At 41.1% G+C, this 18,474-nt stretch overlaps 1 protein-coding gene across 6 annotated transcripts in view; it reads left to right on the forward strand.

Annotated features, from left to right (window-relative positions):
* CLCN5 (chloride voltage-gated channel 5) overlaps positions 1 to 17,931 on the forward strand; it is a 172,727-nt gene extending 154,796 nt beyond the window's left edge. For 5 of the 6 annotated variants that reach the window (XM_027054170.2, XM_053202319.1, XM_053202320.1 and 2 more), the window contains 8 exons: positions 672 to 794; positions 1,646 to 1,852; positions 4,899 to 4,979; positions 5,218 to 5,760; positions 7,597 to 7,783; positions 8,986 to 9,384; positions 9,542 to 9,758; positions 10,944 to 17,931. In XM_027054170.2, coding sequence (XP_026909971.1) covers positions 672 to 794; positions 1,646 to 1,852; positions 4,899 to 4,979; positions 5,218 to 5,760; positions 7,597 to 7,783; positions 8,986 to 9,384; positions 9,542 to 9,758; positions 10,944 to 11,034 — 1,848 coding nt within the window. In that variant the 3' untranslated portion in view covers positions 11,035 to 17,931. The remainder of the gene's footprint in view (positions 1 to 671; positions 795 to 1,645; positions 1,853 to 4,898; positions 4,980 to 5,217; positions 5,761 to 7,596; positions 7,784 to 8,985; positions 9,385 to 9,541; positions 9,759 to 10,943) is intronic. The other variant, XR_008290106.1, reaches the window with a different exon arrangement.
* Positions 17,932 to 18,474: the final 543 nt, after the last annotated feature.

Below are 18,474 nucleotides of genomic sequence, written 5' to 3' on the forward strand. Positions count from 1 at the left end.
GGATAGTCTCAAAAGTATATTCTCTCCATTTTAGAAATAGCTGTTGCTGTTTTATTCTTTGGGACAGCTGGTGTCTCACTGGTTTCGTTTTATGGTCAGAGCCTGAAACTTTCTACTTGCATATTCTTGTTGCTGAGTCTGTGATAGCAAAACTCTTGCAAAGATGTGGTGATTCTCTATAGAACTGAACTGTGTATTTAAAGAAAAAACACTCAGGAATTTTCAACACTCTAACCTTCTATGAGAATTTGACACCAATGTAGGTAGCCAGCTGGTCTTCACCTCAAATGTGTAGCCAAAGTTCAGCCATTCCAGTAAAAGAGCTTTCAAGACTCTTAATAAAATTGGCATAAAATCATATATATTTGACTACAAAACCTATCAAAGTGTTCATAAGGAACAGGAGTTTGCTTCAGGTTTTTGTTCATTCTTCGTTTTTGTCCATCCTTAGAAGCCGGTATTGGTTTCCTTTGGGTGTAGCAAATCCTCTCTTTTTCAGTACCAAGTGGGCTGACACTATTTCAGTGTTGCCTTTCTGACAATTCTGGAAGGAACATCTTGAGCGATTTAATACTGGTCTTTTTCTTTCTGATCTCCTTTCCTGAAAACTGATTACTCAGAAGGGCGGCGTGCCTCACTAAAACAAGCTTCTTTCTTTTCCCTTGTTCCAGGGAGCCTTTGCTTACATAGTCAATTATTTCATGTACGTCCTCTGGGCTCTCCTATTTGCCTTCCTTGCCGTGTCTCTTGTCAAGGTATTTGCGCCTTATGCCTGTGGCTCTGGAATTCCTGAGGTAAGTCTCTCAAGTGGTTTATAAATGGTGACAATAACGATTCCTTCCTGGTTAAAAGCCTTTAGTATGTATTCCAGCATATACCACAATTTGAATATAAAACAGGATCAGACTCTGAGGAAATCTAGAGTCTCTCTAGGTCTTTCCTCAAGTCTTCTCTCAGTCTGGGCTACCTGGAAACTAAAGGGAGTTGATTCCTAGCCCCCCTGGGGGTTCCTGGTGAATTAGGCCCCTTGAAGACCAACCCCCACTCCCTACCCAAGAAGCTCCCAGGGTCCCAAGATCCTGGCCTGAAAAAGTAGTGGTATTGTCAACTTTGTTAGAGTTGAAGAAACAAAGCTATTTTGCTACATTTCCTACAATATGATTCAGGCTAGGAGGGTAGTTGAAATCCTGTTTCTAGCTACTTTGGGTTTAGATTGCTTGACAGTGACTGAAACCACTGAGATTTGAGGTTGCCCAGATGACCTTACCCCTCTCTGTTTCCTGACCAAGTCATAGTTATAAATTTCTTTCGCAGAGAATCAAGGCTATACTAGCCTGTAAGGATATAAGTAAGGAAAACACGCCCCTCCCTGCCCCTCTTCTCCATATACACAGACTCCCATGCTTGTACTCCCTTGCCCAGCTAACACATGGCCCCCCAAAATATAAGGAACATGAAATCTTAAAGAACAGTTCTTGCTTTCCTGGGCTTCCAGGCTTCCTCCCAAATTGGGGTCACTGTAGGTCAAACATTTATAGGTCATTTGTTCAAAAGGTGCAGTTTCTATAATGAGGTCCAGATTATTGCTTCCCAGCCTTGCTTACTTGCTTAGCCTATATTCAGTCTCTCTGTTTTTGGCCTGCAGATAAAAACTATCTTGAGCGGTTTTATTATTAGGGGCTATTTGGGTAAGTGGACCCTGATTATCAAAACCATCACGTTGGTGCTGGCCGTGTCATCAGGCTTGAGCCTGGGCAAAGAGGGCCCCCTAGTGCATGTGGCTTGCTGCTGTGGGAACATCCTGTGCCACTGCTTCAACAAATACAGGAAGAATGAGGCCAAGCGCAGAGAGGTAAGAACAGGTGGCCCAAGTATTTTCTTTGTTGGTGAGAGCATAAATGGAACAGTCTTAGGGATGAGAATTTGGGGATTCTCCCAATGTCAACACAGACACCCTTTGACCCAGCAGCTCTACCTCTAGGAATTTAACCTACAGACATCCTAGCGCGTGTGTGTGTGCACAAAGGTATGCATTTGGGAATAGTTCATGTGCAGCATTTGTCAATATCATGAGAAAATGAAACCATCGCAGTGTCCACCAATGGGACTGATTTGAATAAACAGTATTCTGTCCATGCTGTAGCATATTATGCAATCGTTAAAAAAAGAGAGCCTTATGTACATTGACATGGAATGATGGCTATAAAATATCATTCATTTTCAAAAGCCAGTTTTGGAACAATGCATACAAATAATAATTCAATTAATGGTTTTTTTTTAAATTATGTAAATGTGCACCTAGAAAGAAAATGTCTGGAAAGTGGTTTTACTACAAACTATTAAAAATGTCTACCTGCAGTGAGTGGGGAAGTGAGGTGGTAGTGAAGGACTTTAACTATAATAACTTTTACTATATATAACTATACAAGTATGTGTTGTTTCTATTACAAAATAAGTTACAAAAATAGTAGTAGATTTTTAGAAGCAGTCGTTTATTCCTGTGAACGAATATGAACTCAGCCTGTGTTTCAGATGCCAGCTTTTTCATCTTTTATTTCTACCTACTGCCACACTGAATGAGTTTCTCTATGTATTGGAACTCTCTCTGCCTTCTGCCTCAATCCCACCAGAGTAGTCCTGCCACAACATCTCTGTAGTGGTTCTCATGTTTATGCAGTTGCTAACGTATATCATTTTGAAGAGGAAGAGCAGTTTTTAAAAATGTTCCAAGTCATTGGTTACTTTAATCCTGATATAATGAAGGATTTAAGAAAATAATGGTTCTTGCTCTATTTTCCTTGAATTACAAAGAAATCACATATGAAATGGGTCATGGCCAAGGTCATCTCATTAGAAAGGATTTTTCACAAAATGGGAACCTAGTGATTTATTCTGAAAACCAAACAAAACAAAATAAACCATAAGGCCCAGAAGGAAGCTCAAAGATGTTGAAACTTCAATTATGGAATACATTTTGATAGTTCAAGGGGGAAAGTTCTTGGCAGGAGAAGAAGGTGAGCAGGAGAGAGAGGGAGAGGGAGATCTGAGTAACTTGTTTAGCTACCTGTCAAATGGTAGAAGGGCATAAAGGCAGTATTCAATTGCTGAGGTTGTTGGATGGTAATAATGCACAACAGAAGCTAAAGAGATGGAAAAAAAACATTTTAACTGGCAAGAGTAAAGTGTTGATTGCTGCTGGTTTTGCCTGGGCAGGGGTGACTTTGAAACTACAGATTGCCAGTTACTTTCATTCCATAAAATTGGCATTTCTGTTCAAGTAGTTCCTTATAGAAGGGGAGTAGTTCCTTATGAGAGGGAGTTTGGGCTATTTCTCTGTACAGATGTCATTTATTCCTCTAACTAGACTCAGGAATATTTGCATCTTGAGCTCACTTCCTATTGTTTATTTTAGACTTTCCAGTTATTTCTTCCTGTTGTTCTCACCATCGGCAGCCACCCTTTTGTGTCCTGGGAACTTGTCAAAGTGGGCAGATGCTTGAGGGTAGAATAGGGATTTGAGAAGGAAGGGCATGGACAGACTCCACTCGGTCAACAAAAAAAAATTAAAGCAAACTAGCCACCATGATTCTTTACTTTTTCTCATAATTCATCCCAAACAGTCACTGAAATGCTTTCAATGAAAGCCAATATATAGCTATGGATTTCGAAGTCCTCCCAAGTTAGCCCTGGAGATCTCACTCCTTCCTCCCCTTCATTTTCCTGCCCTGCACCATCCTGCCCAGAGAAACCTGCCTATTTATTTTGCCAAGAACCATTTTATTCTTCAAAAACTCTTAATTTTTAATCATCTTTATTTTTTAATGTTTATTTTGAGAGAGAGCATGCATGCATGAGTGGGGGAGGGGCAGAGAGAGGGAGAGAGAGAGAGGATCCCAAGCAGGCCCCACACAGTCAGCACACAGAGACTGATGTGGGGCTTGATCTCAAGATCCGTGAAATCATGACCTGAGCCAAAATCAAGAGTCACACGCTTAACTGATGGAGCCACCCAAGCGCCCTTAAACTTTCTTTTAAAAATTTTCCTTACGAGTACAAATCACTTCTCACTCCACAGCAACCAGAATCTAATGAAAGGACCTTTTCTTCCCATTAATTCGGTGTGTTTTTCATGCATATTTTACATGCACATGCATATGCCTGCCTACAAAGGTAGGGCTAAGTATAATACTTGCTCTCTTTCTCTGTCTCCTTGTACCTTTTTATTTCCCCCTGATAGCTTCTCCCCCTTCCTCTTCCTCTTCCACATAGCCCTTTTCATTGCCACACTGAAACACCCTTAGGTCTTCTCTTCCCTTCAAAATCTATCTCCTTGCTTCTAGTTGCTTCTAGTTGCCTCCCTATTTCTTTTTCCACAGGTCACTATGTATGAAGTAGGGCACATAGTACAGGAAACCCCAACTACCCATTGTATGAATATTTGCAGCTCCTGAATAGATGTGAGCCAATTGTTATTTCAGTTTTGTATCATCACAGCCTTCTCTAAACTCTCATTTAAAAGGCATTCCTTAACAGAGAGTGCTGTATAAATACATCACTGAAAATTCTTCATTTAGATGGTTCCTAGGTCTACAAACTCAATTTCATTAGTGAATGGAGAGTATTGGGGCTGGGGGGCATGATGTGGAATAAAGTACATGCCTGAATTAATTACAGAGGAAAGACCCTTTGCCTGTTCAAGCATTTGAACTGTGTTCAAAATTTAACATGCAGTGTTTGCTCTCAAATAAATATAAATTGAATTTTGTCTTTGATAAACTGGTTACAGAGCATGTAAAGTTTCAAAAGAAATGTCAACCACTAACGTTCCTTTTAAACATGTGATTGACAAAAGAAAGGTGGCATTATTTCTGTCACTAATTTTGAGTTTTGGATTGTAGGTCTTGTCGGCTGCAGCAGCAGCTGGTGTATCCGTAGCCTTTGGGGCACCGATCGGTGGAGTGTTATTCAGCCTAGAAGAGGTAACTACTTTTAACTGTCTGTAGAACATGCATGTTGCTTTTGGGTCAGGAATTCTGGCCAGTGTGTATGTATGGTGCAGTCCCAAAGCTCTCTGCTCAACTCCGTGTTTTACCACATGACCAGAGATCTCTGGGCAGTTTTTTTGTCCTGAGCTCTCATTCCTGCAGCACCAGCTTTTCACCTGGAACTGTGTCTGCATACTGCTCTAAGTTTGCTTTCCCACATTCTTTCTTACAGGTCAGCTACTATTTCCCTCTCAAAACGTTGTGGCGTTCATTCTTTGCTGCCTTGGTGGCAGCATTTACTCTACGTTCCATCAATCCATTTGGAAACAGCCGACTGGTTCTGTTTTATGTGGAGTTTCACACCCCATGGCATCTCTTTGAGCTTGTGCCGTTCATTCTGCTGGGTATATTTGGTGGTCTGTGGGGTGCTTTGTTTATCCGCACCAACATCGCCTGGTGTCGGAAGCGTAAGACCACTCAGTTGGGCAAGTATCCTGTCATAGAGGTACTTGTTGTGACAGCCATCACTGCTATCCTGGCTTTCCCCAATGAATACACCCGCATGAGCACAAGTGAGCTCATTTCTGAGCTGTTTAATGACTGTGGCCTTCTGGATTCCTCCAAGCTTTGTGACTATGAGAACCGTTTCAACACAAGCAAGGGGGGTGAACTGCCCGACAGACCGGCTGGTGTGGGAGTCTACAGTGCCATGTGGCAGCTGGCCTTGACACTCATACTGAAAATTGTCATCACTATATTCACCTTTGGCATGAAGGTGAGGAGATTCTTTTGATGTTCAGTGGATATATGTGTGGCTATGGGTTTGAGGGGTAAAGCCAAGATATAAAATCTTCAAAGCTCCTGTGGTACTTCCAACCCCACACAACATTATCCCCCACCCTCAAAAGCCCTTTTTGCCCCCACATGTCCTCCTAACTTCCTAGAGAATTGAACTTCTATCGAAAATTATCTAAGCCTAGTTTTAGGCCAAATGCACACCTCAATGATGAGATGTAAGTAGAAATGTTTTCTCCTTTTCCATGGAGCACATATTTTGCCTTCAGAAAGGATGGTGAGGTATTTATTCACGTGCATTTTGTATTAAAACAATATCTGCCCAACATGTTTTTGGTCCTTATAGGGTGGCTTTAGAGTTTGCCAATAAAGCAAAATATTAAGTTGAACCAAATGAAGTAGCCAGTACTCAACTATTTTGACCACTAAAAGAGCAATCTCATCAAGTTCAACCTGATCTATAGCTAAATGTATTCTTTACAGTCATTATCAGTGTCCGTGTATTGAGAACTTCACAGGTGATCCCAAGTTAATATTGAAACTCTCAACAGCAGACATCAGGCCAGCATCTTTTATTTTCAGTACCTGTTATCATTTCTGTATTTCAGAAGAAACCAGAAAGGAACATTTGTTAAGGTATTTTCCTCCTCCTTCCTAGATTATTTGTCTTTCCTTTAGCACCCAACTACTGAGTTATTCCCCTCTATTCAAACCAGACAATGAGAGACAAGCGCTCAGTTTAGGCAGTGCTAGAAACCTCTGAATTGTCATGCATCTTCCTAACACCCTGGAAAGTCTTGCTGTGCTTCTTGAGTTGTTTTTTTGTTTGTTTGTTTGTTGTTTGTTTGTTTTTTCCTCACGGCTTCCTTCTTTTAAAGTGAACGGTCAGACCATCAAACCCACCCAGATTCAAATGCATCCCAAAATTGAACACAAGTTATTTAAAAATAATCTGCTATTTCAATGATTTTGCCCTTGTCATAACTTCCTTCCCCTAACACAGTAAATTGAGATTTCACTGTAGTATCCTAGGAGTCAAGAAATAGAGCAGGAGACAGATGAGAGGGTTTTTTTGTCATTGTTGGTTTTGTTTTGTTTTGTTTTTTGGATACTCATGCAATCCATAGTTACTACCTCATTTTTAAAATGTAATCATTTCGTCTTTATACTGTTACAAAATAAAATGAAACCTCATGTACCATCCTTTTCATGTGAGCAATGGGTTAAGATTCAATATATGAGAGTGGTTTTAAGCATTGCATTTAAACCCCAGCACCAGTATTTACTGTATCTTGAGCTTGGGTGAGTTACTTAACCTCTCTGAATCTTAAGTTCTGTGCGATTTGGGAATAATAACGCCTATTCCTGGGGTGGTTATAAAGAACTGAGGAAATCTTGTTAGTGGAGTATCCAGCATAGAGCATGGAAGATAGTCAATAGAGGGTAATTGTTGTTTATAAGAATTCAGCATTGGGGGAAAATGTCTGCATATATGAGAAACTCCATCTATTTTCCTTTTTCTTTGGGAAAGGCTTAATTTCTGCCTCCAGTTCTGTGTTGGTCTGGAGAGTTCAGGCTCTTGCCTGATGGACCCCGAATCAGGGTAAGCTTCTTTGCAGTCGTACTTGCCTGCGCGTCCCAGAGAACCTCTAGCCCCTGTAGCATTACACAGATATTTACGGCCACTTGCTAGCATAGTGCATAGTTAAATTGTCATTGGCCTGTTTGCTTCGCAGAGGGTCAGTCCTCTAGCCCTTACCACATGCCAGGCAAGCGCATCATTTCTCACTAACCATCTGTTGCTTTCTCTTTGCAGATCCCATCTGGCCTGTTTATCCCCAGCATGGCTGTTGGTGCTATAGCAGGCCGACTTTTAGGAGTAGGAATGGAGCAGCTGGCTTATTACCACCATGACTGGGCCATCTTTAATAGCTGGTGTAGTCAAGGAGCAGATTGTATCACCCCTGGACTTTATGCGATGGTTGGGGCTGCAGCCTGCTTAGGTGGGTAGTGTTTGCATTGATTTCAAAGAAGTTGCCACACAGGTGACAGAATAAAGATGTGTGATATTAAACACAGTCGACTGCAGAGTTTGAGAGTGCAAGCAAGCACACATGAGCAGAGGAGGGGCAGGAGAGAGAGTGAGAGAGTGAGTCAGTCTTAAGCAGGCTCCACGCTCAGCACAGAACCTGACGCAGGGCTCCAGAGGTCATGAGATCATGACCTGAGTGGAAATCAAAAGTCAGATGTTCAACCTACTGAGCCACCCAGGTGCCCCTGAAGGTTTTTTTTTTTTTTAATGAGCATCCATTTCCTGTTGGGTTTGCCATTTTTCAAGTGCTTTAAGAAAGCATTCTTTATCCTATAGCTATATTCCTCCCTTTTGAGAGTAATTTTACTCTCAAATTTCATCCTACTAAGGAAATTATCAGAAACTCGGGTAAGGATATCTGCCCAAGAATGTTCATCACAGTATTATTTATGATAGCAAGAAATTGGAATCAATTAAATATGTACAGTAAGGGACTGGTTAAATAAATTATGGTGAATCCATATAATGTTATACTATATAGCCATTGAATGTGATGCTAATATTTAACATCTTTAAATCCAATTTAAATGAATTTGTAATAATATATGAAATGTTCCTGACATAAAGTGGGGGGAGGGGAACATGGTGGGGAATTAAACATATAATATGAGCTCACCTACCTACAAATACATATTTTTGCATAGCGAAAAACTTGAAAAAGTTGTTCCAAATTTTCACTCTGCTTATTTCTAGGCAGTGAGCTTATGGATAATGACTTTCTTTTATATACTTAAAAACAATGTTTGAATTTCCCACAATGGCCTGTACATTCCAGAGAACCTATAGTCCTAGCAGTGTTATACCAATTGTGGATATCTTTTGCAATTACTTTTCTAATTAGGGGGGAGAAAGCAGCACACAAATAAGAAACAAAAGAAGAAAAATCCAGATGGCATCTGGTGCTTTTATAGATATTATTTTGAGAAATCTGACTCACATCCATTATAGACTTACTTTAACCCAGCCGCTGGGGTCTGTGCAGTTATAGGTGAGACCTCCTTTTAGCAATGCTTCTGGTACATGGGCTTTGCCTGGATGGGCTCCTGTCACAGGCCCTTAATTGTAATGAATCTGGACTTCTGTTTTTAGTAGCCTGTATCTGTTTCCTTGTAGGTGGGGTGACTCGGATGACTGTTTCTCTCGTTGTCATAATGTTTGAACTAACTGGTGGCTTGGAGTACATTGTGCCTCTGATGGCTGCAGCCATGACAAGCAAGTGGGTGGCAGATGCTCTGGGGCGGGAGGGCATCTATGATGCCCACATTCGTCTCAATGGTTACCCCTTTCTTGAAGCCAAAGAAGAGTTTGCTCATAAGACTCTGGCAATGGATGTGATGAAACCCCGTAGAAATGATCCTTTATTGACTGTCCTTACTCAGGACAGCATAACCGTGGAAGATGTAGAGACTATCATCAGTGAAACCACTTATAGTGGCTTCCCAGTGGTGGTGTCCCGGGAATCCCAAAGACTTGTGGGTTTCGTTCTCCGAAGAGATCTCATCATTTCAATCGGTAAGGATTTCAGAAAGGGGATGATGGAATCCACTATGGAAATAAAATAAATATGTGCAAAATGGGGGACGACACAGGGAGGACAGGACCAATGAGGGGCCAGAATGATAGAACTGGCACTTCTATTTTCAACTTTTTTTTCCTACTTCTCAAATAGAAAATGCTCGCAAAAAACAGGATGGAGTTGTGAGCACTTCCATCATTTATTTCACTGAGCATTCTCCTCCGATGCCACCATACACACCACCCACCCTAAAGCTTCGGAACATCCTGGATCTCAGCCCCTTCACTGTGACTGACCTTACACCCATGGAGATTGTAGTGGATATCTTCCGCAAGCTGGGACTGCGGCAGTGCCTGGTTACGCACAATGGGTGAGAGCTCTTTGGTGAAGGCAAATTGGATCGTGGGAGGAAAGAGTGTAGAGAGATAAAGAAGAACCCAATTCATCTGAACATTAGTAGCATGTATAGGGCCTTTTGAAGCTCTGAGATGAAGACAGATGTGTTTCTTTTATCATCATGATTAATGGAAAAGGAGTTTGGGGAAGAAAGTGTGATTGGGAAATGTGAACTGCTGGCTGCACATTATAAATAACACGGCCCCTCCCCCACAAAGGAAACGGATGTGTTCTTGTGAAGAGACAGCACCAAAATTATAATGATATTAAGTATTATTCATATACTATTTGGTCCTTATGATACCTGTGTTGTTATCATTGGAGGATGATAAAGCCAAGTTTCAGTGAGGTTTAAAGATTTACACAAGAGCCCACAATCAATATATAGTAGGGAGAGGCTTTAAACACAAGCCTTCTGACTCCCAAGGCCAAGGCTCTTTCTTTCAGGGATATTTCTTATGCAGTAAAGGAAGCCCTGCTATTTTTATTGGAAAAGAAGGGAGGTTGAGGAGAAGGGTGGATTTTTTTCTAAACATGGTATGCCAATCCAGCAATTATATGAGAATTTCACTCTCTAAAATTTCTAAATGTTATAACAGATGTCTTGCAGGATTGAAATCAGCAAGGGGACTTTCCCTAACTGATTCATTCAACATTTACTGAATCCCCTACTTCATGCAAGAAGGTATTCCACTAGACTCCATGGAGACACAAAAGTGAATAAGGCCCTTCTCTGCCCTCAAGGAGTGCACAGTGTCATAGGGAACCTAAGAACACAGGAGCATGCATTCCACAACAGCAAACAAGACAAGTGTGTAGATCATGCCATTGCTGCAAGGGGGTCACGGTCATTGCTGGCCTGTAGGATCAGAGAGGGTGTTCTGGAAGAGCAGCATTTGAACTGAGTGGCAGGAGATAAGGTTCAGATACGTAGGGAATATTTAAAGCAGAGGAAATAGCAAGATGTGAGACGTGAAGTAGAAATGCCTGCAGCCTGTTTAGGGACCCATGTGCCGTCCCATTTGCTGGGCACACATAACACTGTAAGGTGCAGTTAGCGTTTGAAGACAAAGTTGAAAAGGCCTGAGGAGGAAAAGCATCACCATTGAGAATGTTAACTACCGATTTGTTTTTGTTTTGTTGCCTTGTTTTCTTTTAGGCGATTGCTTGGAATCATTACCAAAAAGGATGTGCTAAAGCATATAGCACAGATGGCGAACCAAGATCCTGACTCCATTCTCTTCAACTAGAATCACAGGGTTGTGCTGGATATAAAACAGGAAGGACATTGCAGACCATGGATGTATTTTATTAACTGGGTACCCAAAACACATTTCCCATATTTGGATGGTGAAGTTATATTAGTGTGTTGTCTCTTTCCTATAAGTTAACCAGTTGCACTACATAATCTCTGGAATTTAATCTTCTCTTTAGGAGAAAATACAGTTAGGCTTCTGTGATATCGCATTAGGAAGAGTTCATGAGAGAATAAACAAGATTGCTAGGGTTTAATTCTTTAAAAATTTTTTTTAATTTAAAACATAATTGTTAGCCAATATGCAATCACTGAAAACTATGCAAGAAAAATTCCAACCGTCCTGACCTATAGCCTGCAGAAAGCTCATGACCAAGTCACTTTTTTGGACTCTGTCATTGGTGGAAGATGAAGTGTAAACTAAGGGGCTTTGCTTTTCCGAACACAGAAAAGAAAGCCAGAAGGAAAATAGTAATGCTGTTTTCCAGACTGTGAAAATTCAGTTCAAATGTTTTCTTGTTCCTGTTACAATATTTAGCATTATTAGTTTGTGTGTGTGTATGTGTATGTTAATATCTGATTATAAGACAATGCTGCTTTGGTTAACCTCCTCTAAACAAATTTAGAGAGGTTGACTTTTATAGCTTGCTTGTTCCTGGTACTCTTTTGAAGTGCACAAAGATAAGTTATGGAACTTTCCCCTTGTCTGCCAAAAGGGTGATTTTCCAGATGGTATTTGTTAGTCCAGTAGACAAGGACTTTGCCATGAATTCGTTAGTAACAAGGAATGATTTCTCCAGCTTCCTTGAAATGAATGATTAGTAAAGTTCTAAGCCAAGTCAATGACTAGGAATTTCATGTTTTTTTGTGAGGTCCCAACTAATTCTCTTACCCAGATGCCACCTCCATGAGTGATGGTGCTTTAGGCTTCTGGAATATGTAAGAATAGTAAAGGGAACCAAATCTGGACTGCATACTGATAAACCAGGGAAGATCCTGAGCTGTATCTGCATTCTCATGCATTCCTTCGTGAAGACCACCAGTACTAAAATAACTGGGCACTCATGCCTCCTTCCAGTGTTAAGTACATATAACAGGCCAGTTGTTGTCCCTGTGAGCATGAATTAAGGCTTGGGGTACTTAAAAATCCATTTGAGGCATTGGAATAGGATAGGCAGCTGTGACTCCCTTGGGGTTCCTTAAAATTCTAAATAAAATACAGAACCATCCTAAGACCCAGGGGTGTGGACAAGGCCTGGTGACACCAAAGGTGCTTGTATCCAATTGAAAAGGTGCCTGTCTCAATTTTCTACCACCTTTACTGCAGTAGAAAAACATCACACTGTAGGGACGCCCGGTGGAATCACAGAGCTACCACCATCATTCCGATACCGGTTTCATTTCCTGTTGTTGTCCCTATGTGCAGCTGGTACCCCTTGTTTTCCTCCATTCTTTTCCCCTCCCTCTCCTCAGTCCTGAGTCCTGTCTTTGGGATTGAGCGCCATGCCTGGTTAATCATTCCGATTTCAAAAAATAACTTCCAGGGCTAGTTAAATTGTAAACCAGGGCTCAGCAATCTTAGGGCACGTGGACCAGAGGAAACACACAGCCATTGGCTTTGCTCTGTAGCCCAGTTGCTGCCACTGTGCCTCCCTCCCTTCCTGTGCAGATGCCCACAGCAGCAAGACTTAACTGCCAGGGCTGCAAGTTCAGCCTTTCCTGTTTGACAAGTCTGTTACCCCCCACCCCCACCCCTTGCACCACCATTCCAGCCTAGAACCATCAGTCACTAGGGATATCCTCCCCCGCCCCCTTCCCCTTCCCCCAACACCTCAGGGTTCCTCATTTTAAAAGTTGCTGAGCCCTGAATCTAGAATTTCTTTTTCTTCCTTTTCTTTCTTTCTTTCTTTCTTTCTTTCTTTCTTTCTTTCTTTCTTTCTTTCTTTCCTTCCTTCCTTCCTTCCTTCCTTCCTTCCTTCCTTCCTTCCTTCTTCTTTTCTTTTCTTTTCTTTTCTTTTCTTTTCTTTTCTTTTCTTTTCTTTTCTTTTCTTTTTCTTTTCTTTTCTTTTCTTTTCTTTTCTTTTCTTTTCTTTTCTTTTCTTTTCTTTCTTCCCCTAGTTCTTATCTTTCCAACATCTGAAATTCTTTTATTGCCCAGAACTGGACAGCCAAGGCTTTTATTGATTTTTATCTTTCAAATATCAAGGCAGTCACCAGAGTTTCTTTTTTTAAAGTATATCAGTCTAACATTTTAATGAAAGAGAAAAAACTCCCTAGGTTATATTCTATTATAGTCATGACTCAGTCACTTTACATCTTTTGTCCCTTCCATGCCACTGATTTCCTCGAATGAGATGAGGCTATGTGCCAGACCACCCCTGTGTATTGCGTAGAAGTCATTCTTATCTGTGTATTTCTGGTTCACTGCCTATCTGTTCTTACTAGCCGTCCAGCTAAAGTTTGCAAAACAGGAAGTGTTAGTATTTCTGGTATTTGATGACAATGAAAAGCTTGGTCTCATTTCATAGGGCAGCAGCAATATGGAGGGTGTCTAAGTTTGCCTTTGTGTTTCTTCTAGGCTCTGTTTTTGATTTTAGACAGATGAGCCAGTGTTAAGGTGCTACTTCAGAGAATATTTCGAGAAATCAGATAACACTGTGCCAAGGTATACTTTCTAGATGCTAAGCACCGATTGGCCCTCCAGAGAATAATAGCCTTTTGATACCTCACTCCTGATAAATCTCATCCATTAACCTCAGCTTCTCAGGAATCCTTGTAACACATATGCTAGAAGTAGCTATAGTGTATGGTATTCATTATATGTCCAATCCTATGGTTTGGCTCAAAGGTTGGCTAATTGTGGCTACAGTTCTCCGCTAGACTGCTAGCTCAGCACCTTAACACTCTAGAGTTTCTTGTCTTAAGGCAAAGGAAAATGTTCTTTCTGCTATTGCCAATTCAGCAGTTGGACATACTTAACCAACAAACAAAGCTGATACAGGGAGGTCTGTCAGTCGCCTCAAATGGCCACATACCTCAATGGCAAAAGGCTAGATAATCTGTGATTGGCAAATTAGTTTGAGTTGAAACTAGTCTGTTTTGGCATTAAGAAAAGAAAATTGCCCGACACAAGGGAAGGAGCTATAAAAGAATGCCAATAAGTGCTTCAAGAGAGTTAGGATTTTCCGAGGGAAAATATGCCGTAGACATCCAGCCATTAAAAGAGTGGGAGTCTACAGGTTCATTAATAGTCTAACTGGTATATTTTGTATAGTCAGGTTTTCAATGTAAATAATTAAAGAAGCCAAAACAGGTAATGCATGGTTATACCGTTGGAGGGAAAGAAGCAAGGGACTGAAAATGCAAACTAATGGCCACTTTCAAGGTCGTTTCTATTTGGATGTTTGTTCAGACACTCTCCTCTTTTCTGGCCCCAGCTTCCTTCTGGTTCAGGCCAACTGTCAAGTGGAGGTGGTATAGTCCAAAGAACTGATAGCCTCTGGTGGATAATCTGACACTGATGACACTTTGGATTTTGCCAGTAGGCAGAACAAATGATCAATTCGCTGAATGAACAGCAAAGCAGTTCAGTTGTTTTGGCACCAGAGGCTGAAACTGAACCCCTTTTCAGGAAAAGCCGAGCATAGTGTAAATTTCTCTAGCAAGTCTCCAATTTCATTTGAACATGAGAAAGAGAAAGTAATGGGGATTTAGTGTGGTCTAAGGCTGTGAAGTAACTCTGAACCATGATGTTATGAACTTGTTCAGGTGTGGGGGGAGCAAATCTATTTTTAAAAACTCATCATGCAGTAGAGTATGTCATGCACAGAAATCATGGCATATTACATTATAGGTTTTAAGTATTTGAATCACCTGTCTCCATTGGGTCTCAATCTTGGTTTGTGTTGTGATGTGATGAACAGGAAGGTGAACTTACTACCCCATGGTATCTTTGTTTTTGTTTTTTTAATCACAAGGGGTGCAGCTTTTGAAGTTGAGTTTTTAATGAAGATAGTGAAGACAATATTGAGAATTTGAAATGGCCAGTGTGTTTTACATTGCCAAAGTACTTACTGATGACTAGCCATGTTGCCACCCATCAGTTCAGAGAAAGCAGGAGAACATTTTTCATGGTGGTACACAGAATATTGAGCTTGAGAAAACCCTGAGAAAAATTAGAAATTTAGAAAGTAGATGGGAAGTAGGATATTTAGTCCTGAAAAAAATTGATGTCTAAATATGTGGTCTGAACTTAAGTGTCCTAAAACCTTGATTTTTTTTTTAAACCACCTCTGGGTTTGCCTGAATTCCCTTTGGGGAGAGAATTGAAGGATGTGGCAGTGGAAAAGCCCCAGTAAGAAAATATATGCGTTCTTACAAGATGGTTGGAGGAAGGCCAGCCATCCTGTGCCCCAAGCCATACATCCTAGCATTTATAAACTGCTCGATCATGTGCCTCAGGTAGAGAAAAAGTCAAGTGGTCTTTCAAAGACTGTGTTTTCCATGTCAGGGACAGGCTCAAAGCAACATTTAGCTGGAGGCAGTCGGCTTTTATGGAGAAGGCTGACCCATGGCATCTGCTCACAAAGGAGGGCAACGTCTACTGCCATTGCCTAAATGATAAGCTTTAGGTAGATTTTCTTGAATTTTGATAGCAAAATATTTTTTTAAATCTCTATTTTAGCCTCCCTAGAACGTACTTATTGAAATGTATTATGAAAAAGAAAAACGTGAGGGTTTCTCAGATCAGAGCTCAGGGAGTTGTGTCAGTTTGCAGTGAAATTAATGTAATGGACCTGTGGCGGCCATTCAGTTTTGCTCTGCCTCAATTTCAGTTGTGTGCTCCAAGGAGAGAAGTTCTTGGAACAGCAAGTGTTTAGCAACTTCACGTTACTCCACAAATGTTTGCTGGCTGCAGTCTCACTTCTAAACATCTGGATCTGGGCAAAGTTTTAAAGTGATGTAAGAAACAAAATTGTTTTTTTCCACTGTGCAGTCCGATTTTGCCGAATTTCCCAGGAAAGAAAGTATATGATGTACAGAGTTCACATTTCTTGGATGAGACCTATCAAGTCACCCTGCCTAATCCCACAGTCATAAATTCCTACCTCTCAGTTCCAACCAAAGGGTCTTCAGCCTTTGCGTGCACTCACTGCATGCCCAAAGTTTGGCCTTTTAAAAGGAGAAACAGCATATGATGGTTTTTAAAAAATGATCTTTGCCTCTCCTTCTCTCTCTTCTCCCCCCCCTTTTTTTCCTGTCATCCACAAATTCACATTTTTCTCAGTTTGCAAGTGTGCTGTTTTGAATGTGAACCTTGGGGAAAGGACAGCATCTCTCTGAGAATAGAGAATGGAAGATGCTTCTGAGTTGGTGGGCCAAACAGGGCTTTGTGCCACTGTAGAGGCCAAAGCCAGTAGTATTTGTTGAGAGTGTTGAGGGCTTTAGCATCTCAAGGCAGACATATGAAGTAGTCAGAGCTAAACATTATCGTCTACTCATCCAAACCTATTGAAAGTCAGCGGCAGCCTAGGATTTAGTGAGTGAAATGCCATCTGGCAAAATGGGGATGAGGGAGTAGCCTGAGATGGTTTTATCAGGGTGGGAATGTTCAGTCTCATTATCATATTGAGTGTACCTCAAAATACATGGTCCTTTCAAGAGTGCTCATTTTCCATTCTCCATTTCACTTCATCCTTTTTCCTCCCTCCTTTCTCTCTCATTGCCCTGCCTTTTAAGTACTCAGCTTTTCAATAAGTATTTACATTTTTATTATATATTTGGTCCTTTAGGACTATGTAATGATTAAGAATTAATTGCATTCTAGATTTAAAACAATGATGTTTGATATTTTGTTCTTTTAAACTGTCTTTTGAAGCTATGCTGCTAACCAGGTACAGGCCAGAAAGGAGTTGGACCTGACCGACAGCACCCTGGTCATGTCACCTAAGGGTGACATTGATGTCATCATGGTGACTCTTCTCTATTTTACCAAGGCCAGCCTCCTGCTCTTACCTCTGTTCATTCATTCCTGGCTCTGGGAAAAATATTACCCATTGGGTGAGCTGATGAGGCCAGGAAGGTAAGAAAAGCTGGGTTCCTGCCCATGGGCCACATATGAATTCTCTGTAATACGCTCATTTGTAGGGCCGGCTCCAACTGCAGTAGCCAAAGAAAACCTGTCTGACTCCACATTTCAGTTCCTAAGTGTTGGTAAAAGTTCAACTGAAGCTAATGTGTAGATATCGGCAGTAGCTAGGCAAATACAGAAACTAGCATCAACCAAAGCTAATATAGCCCAAGTTTTCCTAGGAAGCTTGGTGCTGAGCTGTTCAGAGCAGTTATTTATTGGAGTGTTGCCAACCCTTAAGTCATGCTTTCTTAGCTTTATTCTAGCTTATGGAGATGTTGGTCCCCATTCATAGGCACAGCCGGTACCAAAGCTATAGCTTACTGCTCACTTCATTTTGCTCCCTAGTCATGCATAGCAACATAGTCTAAAAAGGAAGACATAGGCTGGGGAGTTAGGAGACCTGGTTTCTATTCCTTATGCTTCTACTAACTAGCCTCGAGATCTTAACCGCTCTGTGCCTCAGTGTTCCCATCTGCAAAATGGGGATAGTGTTAATTGCCCTACCTACCTCACAGGGTTGTTGTGAGGATAAACTGAGACAATGAATGGAAAGTACGTTGACAAGTAAGTGCTATGCAAATCATAAGAAATGGAAACAATCATGTTAAAGGCAATGGAATGGACATTGGCAGAAGGGTTAATGGGATTGTCCAGCCCTTTCTCTGTGGTATAAACCCGGGTCGCCATTGCTTTATACATTTTCACTTAGCACAGATTTGTAATTATGCATGTAATAAAGCACAGCCTTCTCCAACCTGGTGTTTGGTGTGTTTTTGAAGATTCCAAGTTTTATAGCTATTGATTGCTGATCACAGAAGCAGGGAGCAGGGTGGAGGGAATCGGGGAAGGATAGTATAAAAGGTACCTGCAAACTCCTATGAGCAGGCTCACTTCTTAAAATGATTCATAAGGAGCGCCTGGGTGGCTCAGTTGGTTAAGCGTCCAACTTCGACTCAGGTCGTGATCTCATGTCCCATGAATTTGAGCCCCGCATCGGGCTCTGTGCTAACAGCTCAGAGCCTGGAGCCTGCTTCGGATTCTGTGTCTCCTTCTCTCTCTCTGCCCCTCCCCCACTCACGCTCTCTCTCATTCAAAAATAAATAAAAATTTTAAAGACTTTTTGAGTGATTCATTAGATACTTAATTGTTTTTACATTTATAGATTTAGTAGGACTTTTTACCATAAGGAGACAAATGAGGGGCAGCTTGGCATTTTCTGAGAGATCCCAGATACCTCATTTGTTACGGCTACTTAAATGTTCCTGTCTCATATGTTGGTGATACTTTCCTGATGACATGAGA

This window comes from Acinonyx jubatus, chromosome X, assembly GCF_027475565.1.
Source record: "Acinonyx jubatus isolate Ajub_Pintada_27869175 chromosome X, VMU_Ajub_asm_v1.0, whole genome shotgun sequence".
Taxonomy (NCBI): Eukaryota; Metazoa; Chordata; class Mammalia; order Carnivora; family Felidae; genus Acinonyx; species Acinonyx jubatus.